Below are 16953 nucleotides of genomic sequence, written 5' to 3' on the forward strand. Positions count from 1 at the left end.
GCACATCAGGTGATAGTTCCAAGGGGGTCTCTATGACCGAATCCATCACAGTGGCGTAATCGAACAGGATCTGTGCACAGCTGATTGCTTTGAGACACTGGTAGTTATTTTAATTGAGTTCTGAGTGGGGTGGCTGGAGAACAGACAAAGTGGTTACTGGTTTATTATTTTCTGTTTGTTTATTTCGGGTAAGGGAAATAAGCACAAGAAAGCAAGAAAATGACTATCAATGAGGCAGCTACAAAACTAGAGCTGGCCAGACTGGAAGCAGAAGAGAAGGCAAAGGACTGTGAGTTTTAAATGTGGCAGGCAGAAATGAGACTCAAAGCAGCAGCTGCAGCCAGGAAAACCTTGGAGGCAGAAGCAGCCAGACAAAGGGCTGCACACCAGCAAGCCCTGGACTTAAAAGACAAAGAAATTGAGGCCCAGATTTCGGCCCAGAAGCATGAACTGCCTGTAATGAAGTGGAAGAGACAGAACCCTTCAGTAGCTGGCTCCACTTCCCCAAAAATCCATAAATGGGAGCAGTTATGCTCACAGTATGATGAATCCAGTGATATTGCCAAATATTTCATCACCTTTGAGAGACTGTGCACTCTCCATGCGATTCCTGAAGATCAAAAGATGGCCACTTTGGTTGCAAAATTGACTGAGAGAGCTCTGGACATATTCAATAAGATGCCTATTGCTGATGCTTCAAACTATGTTAAATTTAAGGAACAGGTTTTGAAACAGTTCCAGATTACACCTGAAACCTACAGGGTTCAATTCAGGAGCCTTAAGAGGGGATCTGGATTAAGTAATGTGGCCTATGTAAATAAAATGAGAGATTTGTTAGACAAGTGGGTGAGGGGAAAAGGCATTACAAGCTTTGAAGAAATGTATGAGGTGGTTACTCAGGAACAGTACCTGAATATGTGCAGTGATGACGTAAAACAATATTTGTGGGACAAAAAGGTGGATGCAGTCGGTGAATTAGCTGGGTTTGCAGACTCTTTTGAGCAATCACAAGCTGCAATTAAACATAAACCACTGACAGAGGGGTAACAGGGTTGGTAGAAAGCAGAATCACCATTTTGCCCCTGGGGAAAAAGGAGGCTGGGTTGTCACCTCCCCATTCCCCTGTTACTCATCACAAATCTCCTGTACAAGCAGAGAAGCCCAGAAGGTGCTATCATTGTAAGTCCACTGAGCAACTGAGGAATAAATGTCCTTGGCTGAGTGGAAACAGGCAGCAGGTAACACATGAAGCTGCTGCTTTTCAGAGCACAGGGGAATCCCAGGCTGCTGCCTCTTACTACACAGGATTTGTAAAGGTTACTTTGCACAACCAAGCAGTGAGCAAATGCATGCTGTTAAGCTTAATGGCAAAGTGCTCCAAGGATGGAGAGATACTGGTGCAGAGATTTCTGTGGTCAGGAGAGACATTGTAGGCATTGCATGTGCAGTCTGGAGTGTTTGATGACAAATGTCATTGCTGACATATGACCTAACAGTTGGAGGCAGGTCCTGGCCGATGTCTGCGGGCTGGCTTGCGTTATAGCGATTAGGTGGACTGGAGTGGAAAAATCTGTGCTGGGGCAGAGAGGCTGTAGCATCTAGAGAGTCAAGGTAGGCCCCAATGAACTCCAGTCTCTGCACAGGTGTGAATGTGATTTTTGTTAGTTTATTTGTAGCCCTAGTTGTGTGAAGAGAGCTACATGTCTGTCGCATCTTACGCGCATTTAACATGCGCGATTTCAACTTTACACGGTCGGCAAAAAAAAAAAGAGGAAAAACAACAATTTTAATACTATACCTGTAGTGCGGGCGATTTCGCCCGCCATTGAACTCAATGGGGTTTTGGCTATACACGGTTTTCGCTTTACGCGCTAACCGCGGAACGGAACCCCCGCATAAGATGAGACAGACCTGTACTGACTTTTGGGTACTTTCTACTGCCTCTTCCCGAATCGAGGCTTTGAGTAAGCAATCGTACAGATGGGAAATATTATGACCCCTTGTCCGTGGAGGTGAGCTGCCACCACTGCAAGGATTTTTGAGACTACCCGTGGAGCTGCAGATGAGCTGAAAGGGAGTACTTGGTACTTGAAATTATCTGTTCCCAGAACAAATCTGAAAAAAATTCCTGTGTGAGGGATGTATCGTTATGTGGAAATATGCATCGTGGAGGTCGAGAGCTGAGAACCAGTCCCCGTGTTTTAGTGGTAGAATTATCGTTGCTAGAGGGACCATCCTAAATTGCTGGGTCTTCATGAATTTGTTGGGACATCGAGGACTGAGAAGGGAGTGGTCTCCATCTTGAGGGTCTCTGTCACCGCCTTTGCGTGGCATATTGCCTCTGAGGTTGGGTGTAGGATGTGGATCTAGATCTTTGTGTCGAGTAATACTTCCCCTGTTTGTTCTTTTGTGTAGGCATGCATATGCCCAAGGATCTCAGTCGCCCTGGAAGGGACTCATCCTTTTTGGCTGCAAACAGCTTGGGTCCTTTGAACGGGAAATCCTTGACAGTTGTACTTCTTTTGGAAAACCCGAGAAGTGGAGCGAGGAGGCTCATCACATTACTATGGCTGTGGCAATGGACCAGGCCCCCGTGTCTGCGGCTTCTAGTGGAGCTTGTAAATCTGTGCGAGCTAGGATCTGACCCTTGGATATGAGAGCTTTAAATTGTTCCTTTTTGTCCTCAAGTATGTGCTATAGCAAGGAGGCATGACCTCCCTCTGAGAATGATTTGGAGGGACCACAACCAGCCCCCTGGTGGACAGAGCCAGGAAAGCCATGCCCGGCCCAATGGAAGCAGAGGGGTGGAACAGGAAGTACAAGAGGCAGGCCATACAGCTCAGTTGAACTGGAGCTGCCAAGGGAGACAGACACTTCTCCCCCACTGCCGCTGTTGGATGCCGAGGAGTCCTCTGCTGCCCTGAGGACTCGCCCAAGCTTCCAGCCACTCCAGACACCAAGTAGCTGCTGGGAATACCATTGGCCGTATATCCCAGTGAGATGGAGGATGACCCCAGGATCCAGGTACACCTCGAGGGGAGGGGAAGAAGTAGCCCAAGGACAGCCGACTAGTCCGGCTGCATTGCTGCCTGAACCCAGTTCAGCGTGTTACGGCTGGATTCCCCACTGAGTCAGAGGTTCAGAGGGTCCAGGTACAGAAGGTAATGGAGAATGCCTTGACTTCTCCGTGTGTAGACTGGGAGGCTTAGGATAGTGTTAGCAGTACCCTGCCCAGGAGTCCCAATAAGCCCACTGTGGTGGGAATGGCATTGGTGGCAGCATCCATGGGAATCTGTTCCATCCTTGAGTTTCAGGTCTGGGGTGGTATTTATGTAGTTCTAGTAGTGGACCTGGTCTGGCAGCTGTGTGGATAGGAGAGGGGTGATGGGAGGAGTAGATTTCCCCTTCATCATCATCCTCGTCACTGGATAAAGGAAGAGCTGATCTGGGTGGTGTGATAAGTTGGCACAGTACCAAATGTGCTGGAGTAAGGTCAGTACTGAGGAGTGGAGATTCTGGTGCCGAGGAGACTAAACGTTCTTTATGTCATAGAAATTGCTGCGGTACTGAGAGCATTGGTACCGAGGAGGAGGGTGTTGTCGGCACTGGTTACCTTTACTGAGGTTGTCGATGCCAAGAGTCGTGTGCTATACGCTGTGGAGGCAGAAGGTGGTTGTGACGTTCTGTACCTTGGGGGAACACCCAGCACCCCCATGTTCATCCTTATAATATGATTGTGTGGTATCTAATGCAAGGTTTGTCATGTCGGGTGTCTTCAGAAGGCTCATGATGCACTGAACATTGCTGTTGTAGTAATGTTATAGGTTGTAATTTCATGTATTGTGACAGACCAAGACCAGTGGGGTACAGGAGTCTGGTAGAAGGCAAATATACTGGTCACTGGATGAGTAGTTTTTTGTTCCCTGAGTGACCAGAGCAGGGGCTGCACTAGAGTAATCAGGAACCTGCTAGAACCAGTTAAGGCAGGCAGGCTAATTAGGACACCTGGAACCAATTAAGAAGCTGCTAGAAGGGTTTTAAAAGGAGCTCACTTCAGTTTGTGGTGCGAGTGTGAGGAGCTGGGAGCAAGAGGTGCAAGGAGCTGAGAGTGAGAGGGTGTGCTGCTGGAGGACTGAGGAGCACAAGCGTTATCAGACACCAGGAGGAAAGTCCTGTGGTGAGAATAAGGAAGGTGTTTGGAGGAGGCCATGGGGATGTAGCCCAGGGAGTTGTAGCTGTCATGCAGCTGTTACAGGAGGCACTATAGACAGCTGCAGTCCACAGGGCCCTGGACTGGAACCCGGAGTAGAGGGCGGGCCCAGGTTGCCCCCCAAACCTCCCAATTGACCTGGACTGTGGGTTCTTCCAGAGGGGAAGGTCTCTGGGCTGTTCTCCAACCCACATGGTGAATCTCTGAGGCAAGAAAATCTGCCAATAAGCGCAGGACCCACCAAGATAGAGGAACTTTGTCACACTGGTGTTAGAAGTGGGATCTTGGGGTGCACAGCGCGGCGGAAGAAGGAGGGTGATTTAAAAAAAAAAAAAAAAAAAAAAGGGAGAGGGTTTATTTTTTTCCCACCACCATGGATGACGTAGTGCGGGCACTGATACAAGCTCCGTGGCCCAGCAGGAGGCTACCCGTGTCCAGGCAGCCGCCCAACAGGAGGCAGTGCGGCTGCAGCAAGAGACTAATCGCCTGCTGATGGACCAGGCTGCTCAAGACCGAGCTATGCTGCGGGAACTGGTAAACCAGGTAAAGTCCCTTACAGAGCTGAATCGCGGCCATGATGGGACGCGGCTCATACGGGCCAGCCATTGGCTGCAGAAAATGACACGGGAGGATGATGTACAGGCATACCTTCTGGCCTTTGAGAGGACAGCCCTACGGGAGGCCTGGCCTCGAGATCAGTGGTCTGGCATCCTTGCCCCATTCCTGTGTGGGGAGGCCCAGAAGGCCTACCATGATCTCCCTGAAGAGGCTGCGGCAGACTACCCCCAGCTGAAAGCAGAGATCATGGCCAGATCTGGGGAAACGACAGCAGTGCGGGCCGAGCAGTATCACGGTTGGAGGTACCAGGAAGACAAAATCCCGCGGTCCCAATTGTATGACCTCATCCATCTCACACTAAAGTGGTTGCAAACAGAATCCCGGAGTCTGGAAGAGATACTAGCGGTTCTGGTCATCGACCGATACATGAGGGGACTACCACCAGACCTTTGTGCCTGGGTAAGCCAGAACGAACCCTCCACCTATGACGAGGTTGTCGCCCTGGTAGAGAGGCGAAGGACAGCGAGGGAGCTGACCCGACCAGTTAAGGAAGAGGCACCCCGGGTTAAACTAGCAGCACCAAGCCCTAAAGTTCGGGTGACTGGGCCACCACTAGGGCCCAGGTGGAAAAAGAGAGAGGCTGAAGGCCCATCAGAGGCCACAAAGAGTCAGAGCACTGAGGGAGAAGAGGATCGTGATGTTAGACTGCCCAAACCAAGAGACCGGGGAACGCCTAGGGCTCCATACAGATGTTATGCCTGCGGGGAGTGGGGACACATAGCTGCACAGTGCCCCAATGCTGGGGAGCCTATGCAGTGTAACCTGGGGAACTGGGCAGATCCATGCTCCCTAATCCACCTTGTGGGGGTCTCACTAACCCCACATATGTATACCAGACCAGTGAAACTAAATGGGGTAGGGACCACGGCACTGGTTGATTCGGGGAGTGCTATCACGCTTATCTCAGGGAAGCTCGTGAAGCGTAGTCAGCTGCTGCAGGCTAAACGTACGGGGTTAACATGTGTCCATGGGACAGTTAGTTACTACCCCACCGTCCCAGTAAAAATCGAGATCCAAGGGAACATTACTTAGGTAGCAGCAGCTGTAGTCCCTAAACTCCCATACCCGGTGCTCATAGGGAGGGACTTCCCAGGGTTTGGAAACTTACTTCCAGTAGGGGGATTGGAGAAAGATGGGGACCCTAAAATTGGTGAGGCATCCACAGCAGACTGTCAACCCCCAATCTTCTCTGAAATATCCCCAGATTTGTTCTCCACTCCCAGACAAGGTAGAAAGACAAAAAGGGAAAGAAGGGCAGCTAAGGCCTTGGGAACCCGAATACTGACCCAAAGCCAGAGGGTCGCTCTTGTAGTTAGGTGGACGCGCGCAGCTGAAAAGGAGGCCACGCAGGAGGGAGAAGCACCCGAGTCTGACCCCCACCCTAATGCTTCTGAACCAGTAGAGGCAACAGAGACTGGGCCCCTAGATCTTGGGCAGATTAGCCCCGGGAGAGGAAATTTTGGACGGGACCAGGCAGAAGACCCAAGGTATGACAACATTAGGAAGGAGGTGACTGAAATAGATGGGGTCCCCGTGGAAGGGAAAACCCAGGGACCAGGACCCTACTTCATAATAAAGAAGGATCTCTTATACCGGGTTGCACCAGTACAGGGGCAGAAGGTACAGCAGATCCTAGTACTTCAAAAACACCAGAACGCTGTATTAAGTCTTGCTCATAGTCATCTTTTTGGGGAGCATTTCGGAGTAGAGAAGACCCTGGCACGAGTCCTACGACGGTTCTTCTGGTCCGGAGTACATGAAGAAGTGCGGAGGTACTGTGCCTCCTGCCCGGAGTGTCAGCTGCACAGTCCCCATCGCCACTTGATGGCACCTTTAGTACCCCTTTCCATCATAGAGGTCCCCTTCGAGCGAATAGCCATGGACCTAGTGGGACCCCTGGAGAAGACGACTCGGTGCCACCAATATATACTTGTTGTTTTGGACTATGCTACTCGCTACCCAGAAGCCGTCCCCCTGCGGAACACGGCCTCTAAAACTATAGCCAAAGAGCTGGTGGGGATCTTTGCCCGAATGGGGCTACCGAAAGAGATATTAACCGACCAAGGAACCCCATTTATGTTGAAGCTAATGAAGGACCTCTGTACGCTGCTCCATATACATACCCTGAGAACTTCAGTCTACCATCCGCAGACTGATGGGTTGGTAGAAAGGTTTAACCGAACCCTCAAGGCTATGATAAGGAAGATAGTAAGTCGGGACGGGAAGGATTGGGACACCCTACTACCCTACCTGATGTTCGCTATCTGGAAGGTACCTCAGGCCTCAACTGGGTTTTCCCCCTTCGAGTTATTATACGGGCGTCACCCCCGTGGCATACTAGATATCGCCAAAGAGATCTGGGAAGAGGAACCCAATGAGGGGAGACATATAATGGAGCATGTAATGCAGATGCGAGACCGGATAGTCCGGGTTACCCCTATTGTACGGGAACATTTGGAGAAGGCACAGGAGATCCAGCGAACCCATTACAATCGCCAGGCAAAAGTGCGACAGTTCCAACCAGGGGATTGGGTTATGGTGTTGGTACCCACGGCAGAAAGCAAGCTTCTGGCCCAATGGCAGGGGCCCTATGAGGTGGTTGAACCCGTGGGGGAAGTAACCTACAAGGTGCGGCAGCCAGGACGCAGAAAACAAGAACAGATTTATCACGTTAACCTTCTGAAACCCTGGCATGCACAAGAGGCATGCACAATGGTCCAAAAAGACCTAACCCAGGAAAACAAGCCTTCCAAACAGGTGAGAGTGTCTCCCAATTTAACACCAGACCAGAAGAATGAGGTGTCTGAGATGATCTTCCGGAACCAAGATGTGTTCTCGACAAAACCGGGTCGAACAACCGAGACATATCACCACATCGTCACGAACCCTGGGGCCAGAGTAACAATGAGGCCCCAGCGGCAAAAAGAGAGGAAATAAAAGCAGAGGTAAAAAAAAATGCTGGAGTTGGGGATCATCGAAGAACCCCACAGTCAGTGGTCCAGCCCAATCGTGCTGGTGCCCAAACCTGATGGCACCACAAGATTTTGCAACGACTTCCGGTGACTAAACGAAGTATCCCAGTTCGACACGTACCCCATACCTCTCATAGATGAGCTAGTGGACCGTCTGGGTAATGCCCGGTACTTGACTACCCTAGACTTGACAAAGGGGTACTGGCAGATTCCCCTTGCAGAAGACGCAAAGGAAAAGACTGCGTTCTCTACACCAGAGGGTCTTTTTCAATATACTGTCCTCCCTTTTGGACTACATGGGGCCCCAGCTACCTTCCAGAGCCTCATGGACAAGCTATTACGCCCGCATAACAGTTATGCTGCTGCCTACTTGGACGATGTGGTCATTCATACCCCAGACTGGGAAACCCACCTGGAGAAGGTCGAGGCAGTCCTCTATACCTTCAGGCGAGCTGGCCTTACAGCAAACCCTGCCAAGTGTGCTGTAGGGTTTACAGAGGCCAAATATCTTGGCTACATTGTGGGAAAAGGTCTGGTAAAACCCCAAGTGAACAAGTTAGAGGCCATCCAAAATTGGCCCCGACCAAGTCGCAAGAAACAAGTCCGGGCGTTCCTAGGTGTGGTGGGGTATTACCGACGATTTATCCCCCACTTTGCCACAAGGGCAAGCCCCCTGACAGACCTAGTGAAAGCCCATGGACCTGATCTGGTGAGATGGTCTGACGCAGCAGAGGAAGCATTCACAGACCTACGGACTGCCCTCTGCAGTAACCCCATACTGATAGCCCCTGATTTCACCAAGGAGTTTATCCTGCAGACGGATGCATCGGAAGTAGGGTTGGGGGCCGTTCTATCACAGATGGTCGGGGAGGAGGAACACCCAATTCTATACCTCAGTCGGAAACTCCTTCCAAGGGAACAAAAATATGCAGTGGTGGAGAGAGAATGCCTCGCTGTAAAATGGGCCATGGAAACATTGCGCTACTACCTGCTCGGGCGCAGATTTGTCCTCGTGACCGACCATGCCCCTCTTCAATGGATGCAGCGGAACAAGGAGAAGAACACAAGGGTGACCAGATGGTTCTTATCCCTCCAACCTTTCCAGTTCCGTGTGCAACACAGAGCAGGGAGCCGTCATGGCAACGCCGATGGCTTGTCACGTGTGCACTGTCTGGCGTCCCAAGCTGCCCAACCCCTTGGTGTTGAGCAGGGGGGAGGGATATGTGACAGACCCAGACCAGTGAGATACAGGAGCTGTCATGCAGCTGTTACAGGAGGCACTATAGACAGCTGCAGTCCACAGGGCCCTGGGCTGGAACCCGGAGTAGAGGGCGGGCCCGGGTTTCCCCCAAACTTCCCAATTGACCTGGACTGTGGGTTCTTCCAGAGGGGAAGGTCTCTGGGCTGTTCTCCAACCCACATGGTGAATCTCTGAGGCAAGAAAATCCGCCAATAAGCGCAGGACCCACCAAGATAGAGGAGGAACTTTGTCACAGTATATAGTTATGAGGCTGAAAATGTGTCCTCATGACTTAAAGCAAGCCCAGGCAAAAACTCTCCAGAAGCAGAGGGGCAGTTCACACTTCATCAGGGCAGGTATGGGACAAACCCAGCCCATCCTCACAGGAACAAAGGACACTGGCCTAGGCAACAACGAAGGATCTGTTGGACTCTCGAGTGAGTCACCCCCCTTCCTTTGGTCAGTTTGAGACTGCGATGAGGAAATGCTCAGCAGACTCTGGAGGGGTGTGGGAGGGGGCAAAGCCAAGAGGGAAGAAAGGACATGATAAAAGGGAGAGACATTTGCCATGCTCTTCCTCTCTCTTCCACCTCCATCTACAGACATCACCACCAAGCAACTGAAGCACTGATCAAAGAGGAGAGCCTGGCTGAAGGGCAACCAGCCAGACTGGTGAGATACATCTAAATTTGTCAGGGCATTGAAAGTGTTAAGATCAGCTTAGAATGCATTTTGCTTTTATTTCATTTCACCAAATCCAACTTGTTATGCTTTGATTTATAATCACTTAAAATCTATCTTTGTAGTTAATAAATCTGTTTATTCTACCTGAAGCAGTGTTTGGTTTGAAGCATGTCAGAGACTCCCTTTGGGATAATAAGCCTGGTGCATATCAATTTCTTTGTTAAATTGACGAACTCATATAAGCTTGCAGCGTCCAGCGGGCATAAGTGGACACTGCAAGATGGAGGTTCCTAGGGTTGTGTCTGGGACCAGAGATATTGGCTAGTGTCATTCGGTTGCACAATACAAGGAGCAGCTTACATGCCAAAGGCTGTGCATGAACAGCTCAGGTGTGGGGGTTCTCACAGCAGAGCAGGGTAAGGCTGGCTCCCAGAGTCAAGGATTGGAGTGACCTAGCAGATCACCGGTCTAGAAAAGACCAGAGGGGAATGTCACAGTGGTGCCACAGACTGTAGTACTGCTGAGCAGCTTGGTGCTGCATGTCTGAGTGGCTCCAGCAGTAATGAGGCAAGGATGGCAGGTTTCCCTTTTTTGCCTTTTTCTGAGCCAGACGCTTAGGGTCTTTGGCTCGCACGGTACCCACGGTACCAGATGGTCACGCTGCCTGAGGTAGATGGTCTCAGTGTGGTCAGTACCGATGGGGTCTGACGTGTTGGGGAATGTCTCTTTTTCATGGGTTTCTGAGAAGGGGAGGTCGGACCCCATTTCTCTGTCACCTTTTTGGAGGAGTGCTCCTTCCTCTGAGAGGGTGATGTGGAACCTCTGTCAGATGCTGCCGTCTCAAACTGAGGGCAGTAGAGAAGGAACTGAGGGAGGGTTGGTCGCACAGCGCTATGTAACCGCCTGAGGTGGTGCAAGACAGGGACAACGCATGAGCGACCCAACCAGGCACTACTAAAAATCTCTGATTACAAGTGCAGGGGCACAGATTCACCTAAAGTGGAGCAACCACAGGGACACGCTTCAAAGAGTGCCCTTTATATAGGCATCTGCTTTCTTTCATGCCTAGATGTGAAGAGGAGCATCGTGGAAATAGAAACGGACATGAAAATGTGGCATCCTGGCAGTTTGAACAGGTTTTGTCGATCTAGAGCCAAGAGATAATTATAAAACATACCTTACAGTGACAGACTCAAAGAGCTCAATCTATTTAGCTTAACAAAGAGAAGGCTAAAGGGTAACGTGATTACAGTCTACAAGAACCACATGGGGAACAAATATTTGATAATGGGCTCTTCAGTCTAGCAAAGAAAGATATAACATGATCAAATGGCTGGAATTTGGAGTTAGACAAATTCAAACTGCAAATAAGATGTACATGTTTAACAGTGAGGGTAATTAACCACTGCAAAAATTTATCAAGGGTCGTGGTGGATTCTCCATCACCAGAAATTTTTAAATCAAGACTGGATGTTCTTCTAAGAGATATGCTCTAGGAATTATTTTGGGATAGTTCTATAACCTGTGTTATGGTCAAGACTGGATTATCACAATGGTCCCTTCTGGCCTTGAAATCTATAAGATCTTTTCTTAAAAATAGCGAAGCAAGATATAAAAACCTTTTTGGGAACTGCTCTTATTTCCAGACTCCAGGTAAGAATAAATTCCACGGTACTTCCTTCAGGTATATGCTCTGGCAGAGCTGCTCCTGTGGAGTGGAGAAATGGAAATTAATTAGTTAATTAATTAAAGCCAGCAATAATTTCACAATGCATTTGTTCTTTAAAGAAATATCAGAGTTAAACTGTACTCCATATTCTGAATTATTGGCATTTTTTATTAAATAGCTAGTCAAAATTCTCTAGTGAAGAACCTACCATAGAACTCAAGCTTATTGAAGGTATGAAATAAAATAATAGGGTTTGTTAAACACACATTACTATATGCTTTACTGCTGAATTTTCAAGGCCTTATTGCCACCTCCCATGTGATGGAAAAATCTCCATGGAGAGAAGCTCTCCAGAGTTTTCCCCTATGCTCTCCATTACGATGGGAGGGTTTGGGAGGTCTATGGATTGTGGAAGCTGCAACTCTGCCACACCCCACTGACCTGTAAGGCTATGTTTTTACTGCAGTTAGCTCAAGTGAACTCCTCTCGAGTTAACCTAGTTACAGCGAGAGCAGCCACACTGCAAAATAACACTAAAGCTGCACAGAATGACTGCTCATCAACTGCTAATACAGTGTGAGGTCTTACTCTCAACTCAATGGGATTTCTCTCGAGGGGAAGGCAGGATTAGGGAGGAGAAATAGGGCAGAGACACAGACCCCTTCCTTTTGCCTCTGACTTTTCTCAGCTTAGTTCGCTCCCTCAAAACAACGTCATCTGCTGCAAATGTCTCAGGAGGAGAAGCAGAGCTGAGGAAACACTCCTCAAAAGGCAAACACAGCCTTTGGACCTGGCTGGGAATTAGACAGACACATTACTTAGCCCATTAGTCTAAATATCTGAAATAAAGTTTGACATTTCCCTCGGAAAAGACCTGTAGCTGCAAGGTCTGGCTGAGCCACTGGCCAGTCGGAGGGCAGAACAATCTTGAGGAAACTTCAGAGGGTGGGGCATACCTCTGCTGCCAGTGACTGATAGGTCCAGTTCTGCCCCCAAGATGCAAACAGCGTAAAGTACCAACTGTAATGGATCTGTGGACCTTAGTGCACAGAATGGAAAATTTCTTAACAATAATTTCTGCTAGCACAGAAAAATTCACAGGCCACAATTCTGGACATCTGGGCTGCTCCCTGAAGCTCACAGAAGCGGATCAGCGTTTTGGCACCATATGCTCTGGCCACACCTCCTCTGCTCCCACTATTCCCAAGCTATAAAACTTACATAACATCATTAGCAGATATTCCAGAGATAATGAAATAACTATGTACATTAGACCAAGGAAGACAGTCATATGGTAACGGTTCTATTTAGTTCTATCTGACTCTTAAGTTATGAGCCATCCAGGGTGGGTAGAATTGTGGAAGATGCTGCGAGCAGAATGAAAATTATCAATAAGAAATCTTCTGTTCTACAGCACAGCATCTCCCACAATTCTGAATGCTGGGAAGTAGCGAGTAGTGAACTGATGTAGGGAGGGTTATGAAACAAAAGTCTGATAGGAAAGAAGTATCCCCCTTTTTGTGAGCTCTCTCAAAAGTCTATTTCTTGGCCACTGCCTGCAGCACTTGCCTGCCAAAGGAGGTCTCTGCAGAAGATAAAAGGTCCACCTTGTAATGTTTAATGAAGGTGTTAAATTGTAGACCAAGTGACACTCTGTACATCAAAGTCGCACCCTGGAACCCCCATATTCACCACTGTGATATGATTATAAACAAAGTATGCCTTGCGGGGTATCATTTTGTAAGTTTTGATCTGTTGAACAATAATAATCTGTTGGATAGTATGTACTATCATTGTCTGTGAAGTTATGAAGTATTACTATAAGTGTTACTGAAATATATTGTGAAGTTGGGAACAGCCACAACCAGCCTTTCAGTTACAACAAAGGAGTAGCCATCGATAGCCAGATAGTTGTTATTGGCTCATCAACACACAATCCACTATCCCAGAGGCTTCCAGAGAAGGCACATGCACAATGGAAACTGATTGACCAATGGGAACTGCCTGACCCCCACATAACTGCAAGGATCTTTCTAGTAGCTGGAAGAAGGGATAAAAAGAGAGAGTGCCATCATCAATGGGCCTCTCTCCCCCACATCTCGACAGCTGGAAGAACATCTGAAAGACAAAGAATTTGAACTAGGGAAGTTTGATCCCAAGTTGGAAGTTATTCCCAGCCTTTGTGTTGAGGAACTATAGCCTGTTTGTACCATCTGTTAGGGTGAGAAAAGCTATTTGATTCAACTCTTGCTTAGACTAAAAGTTTAAGATTTAGAATATGTGTTTACTTTTTATTTTCTTAAGGTAACTCTCTCTGACCTTTATGCCTATCACTTATAATCACTTAAAATTTTTCTGTAGTCAATACATTTATTTTAATGTTTTATCCTTACCAGTGAGTTTGTCTAAAGTGCTTGGGAAATCTCAGCTCAGGTTACAAAGGCTGGTGCATGTCCACTTTCCTTTGGCAAAGCGGCGAACTAGGTAATAAACTTACACTTGCCAGACTTCTGACCAGTACAAAACGGTACAGTTCTGGGGTGCAAGACTGGGGAGCTGGAGGGAACTGGCTGGAGCCTCCCTATTGATGGTTTATGAGTGGCTGGGAGATCATTCATGAAACTCAGTTGGGTGTCTGTGGATGTCTGTGTGAGTGCAGTGCCTATCAGAGGCCTGGAGCTTGACATCAGCATCACAATGTCAGAGGCCACCCAGGTTGGTTGGATTGGAGGGCTCAGTGGTCCCACAGTCCAGGTTGCACACTGGGAACCTCGTCACAGCTGCTCCGCAAATTTCTGAAATGGACACATTTGGTCATTCTGCCATGAGGTTGCTAAGGAACTCAGGAAGTGAGCCTTGATCCCTTCTGGGACAGGAATCTCTGATCATCTGTAGGCTTCCACAATACATATTCTAATCCACCTAACAATGGAGAACTTGAAAGCTCTGAGTCCCTGCATTTCAGGTGGAAGGACACAAATAGGGAGCCCAATATTCTTGTGGAGTCTGTATGCCTGAGATAGAGATCAGAAGAGTATTGAAAACCCAAGGTGTGCCACACCTTTTCAGTTGGATGTTGTGTTTTGGACAGAATAAAAGAATCACAACCTGTTGGAAAGTATGGAAAGAGGAATTTACTTTAGGAAGACAGGATTCTGGTGGCCTTAGCTCCACCTTATCCTTGTGTAACACAAAGTAAAGCTCCTGTATCGATAAGGTTGCCAGTTCCAACACTCACCTGGCAGACATGACAGCTACTAAGAAACAAGTGTTAATAGATAAATAAAAGGCCAACGCTGAAGTCAGAGTCTCAAAACTAGCAGAAGGTCCCATTTTGGGAATAGCTGCCTGACTGTTGGTGTGGCTTATTGGACTGCTCAAAGGAATGTGGCTATTTGTGGACTGTCTGCCGGGGAGCCTGAGGATTTTGCGAATAGCCTGCTACTAAGAGCAGACATTTGACATGCAATGATACTGGACTGAAGGCCTCTGTCCATGCCTTCTTGGAGCAAGTCCAGAATGGTTGGAATCTGTGTTCCCTGTAAGCTACCTGGTTGGGCACCCATCAAGGAGAAATTCAAGTGCCGCCCAGTTGATTAGCAGAGTGCGCACATCCAGCAGCGTGTGTTCAGCTGCCCCTCCCCCCGCTGCTTTGCAGCCACGTTGCTGTCCTGCAGCTGCTCCCGGGACCTTCCTGCTGGCTGTACAGAGCAGGGGGGCTGATGTTAGGGTGTCCATCTCCCCCGCCCCTGTACCCCATCTCCACAGAGCAGGGGAGAGGGGACAGCCTGGGTCAGGATGACTCGGAGCTGCTCCAGTCTGAGGTCTAAACCGTGAGTGAGTGAGTGCCTTTCTTAAAGAGACAGCGCCTGGTTTCTGAGACTTCCCCGGCAGCCAGCTCACACAGTCTCTGTCTCTCTCTCTCTCACTCACATTCTCTCTCTCTCTCTCCCCCTCCCCTCCATTCGAGGAGTAAAGTTCTGGAACAGCCTTCCAAGGGGAGCAGTGCAGGCAAACAATGTAACTCTTCTTCCAGACTGAGCTTGATAAATTTATGTATGATGAAACTGCCTACAACAGCATGTAGCTGATTCATGACTGCTAGTAGCAAATATTCACAATGGCTGGTGATGGGACGTTAAATTGGGAGGGCTCTGAGTTACTACAAAGAATTCTTTCCCAAGTGTCTGTCTGTTGGGTCTTGCCAAAATGCTCAGGGTCCAAATGACCATCATATTTGGGGTCAGGAAGGAATTTCCCCCCGGGTCAGATTGGCAGAGACCCTGGGGGGGGTTCACCTTCCTCTGCAGCATGGGGGATGGGTCACTTGCATGTTTAAACTAGAGAAAATGGTGGAGTGTCTGTAACTTGAAGTCTTTAAATCATAATTTGAGGATTTCAGTAACTCAGCCAAAGGTTCTGGGTCTATTACAGGAGTGGGTGGGTCAAGTTCTGTGGCCTGCAATATGCACAAGATCAGACTAGATGATCATGATGGTCCCTTCTGGTCTTGAAATGTATGTCTTTGAGAATCAGAAGTGATCAGACAGCAGAGTAGAGTGCAAGACGTCGTTGTTGAGAGCAGGCACAATAAAATGAGATGGGCCGGGCATATAGCAAGGCTCACTGACAATCGATGGACTGCAGCTGTCACTGAGTGGTACCCATGGGAACTGAAACAACCACTCGGCCAACCGCCAAAGAGATGGGAAGATTTTATCATGAAAAGGCATGGCCGCACATGGAGAAGGAAGGCCAGGATACGAGAAGAATGGAAGACGTGTTGTGATTGGTGCAATCTATACGAGGGCTGAAGGACCGATCGATCAAGGTAATTTCAAAATACCTGTCACCAAGTATGTCTGTAATAGTACAGACAACAAAAAAGATTCCTCCAGGAGCAGAGAGTTAAAGAAACCCTAACAACCCAGTTCCTGTTTCTTTGTTATGCTTTTGTCACGCACCTCAGTCTGGGTGTGTCACACGCTGGGCACATCTTGGGGGAAACTCTGCTCCTCCAGTCTTTAGTCAATTCTTTGGGTTTTTGGGTCCTCCCCACCATAGGGTTACCATATTTTAAAGTTCCCAAATAGAGGACACTTCCAGGGAGAAATAAGAGGGGGAACTGCAAGGTGAGTCGAGTTGGAGGTGTTGGAGGGGATATTTGGGGGCTGCTGGATGGGTGTGTGTGTGTACTGGGAGGGGGCATTTGGAGGGTTCTGGAGGGATATGTGTGTACTGGGAACGGGTATTTGAAGGGTGCTGGAAGGGGTTGTGTGGGACCCCTCTGACCCAAACACCCGCACACGAGCCCCCTGAGAGCCTAGCCAAGGGGCCACACACCCACACCCCTCCCCTCAGAGCCCAGCCACAGGCTCCAACCCGTCCAGCTTTGTTACTGTCGTGCAGAGACAACCCATACCTGGTCATAGTGAGGGGGTACAATTTAAAGGTTCAGCTGCCCCCGGAACAACTCAAGTTATGTGTCTCTCCCCTCTCCCCCATTACCCTCAGTCTCACCTCTCGGAAAGCAGCAGCCCCTCCGTGGAGCTCCCCATGG

General features: G+C 48.8%; 1 protein-coding gene across 1 annotated transcript in view; it reads right to left on the bottom strand.

Moving 5' to 3' along the window:
* Positions 1–16953, bottom strand: part of MTRR (5-methyltetrahydrofolate-homocysteine methyltransferase reductase) — a 119461-nt gene that overhangs the window by 58972 nt on the left and 43536 nt on the right. Inside the window, exon 8 of the mRNA XM_065399271.1 lies at positions 11344–11432. Within this exon, the coding sequence (XP_065255343.1) occupies positions 11344–11432 (89 nt within the window). The remainder of the gene's footprint in view (positions 1–11343; positions 11433–16953) is intronic.

This window comes from Emys orbicularis, chromosome 2 (genome assembly GCF_028017835.1).
Source record: "Emys orbicularis isolate rEmyOrb1 chromosome 2, rEmyOrb1.hap1, whole genome shotgun sequence".
Classification (NCBI taxonomy): Eukaryota; Metazoa; Chordata; order Testudines; family Emydidae; genus Emys; species Emys orbicularis.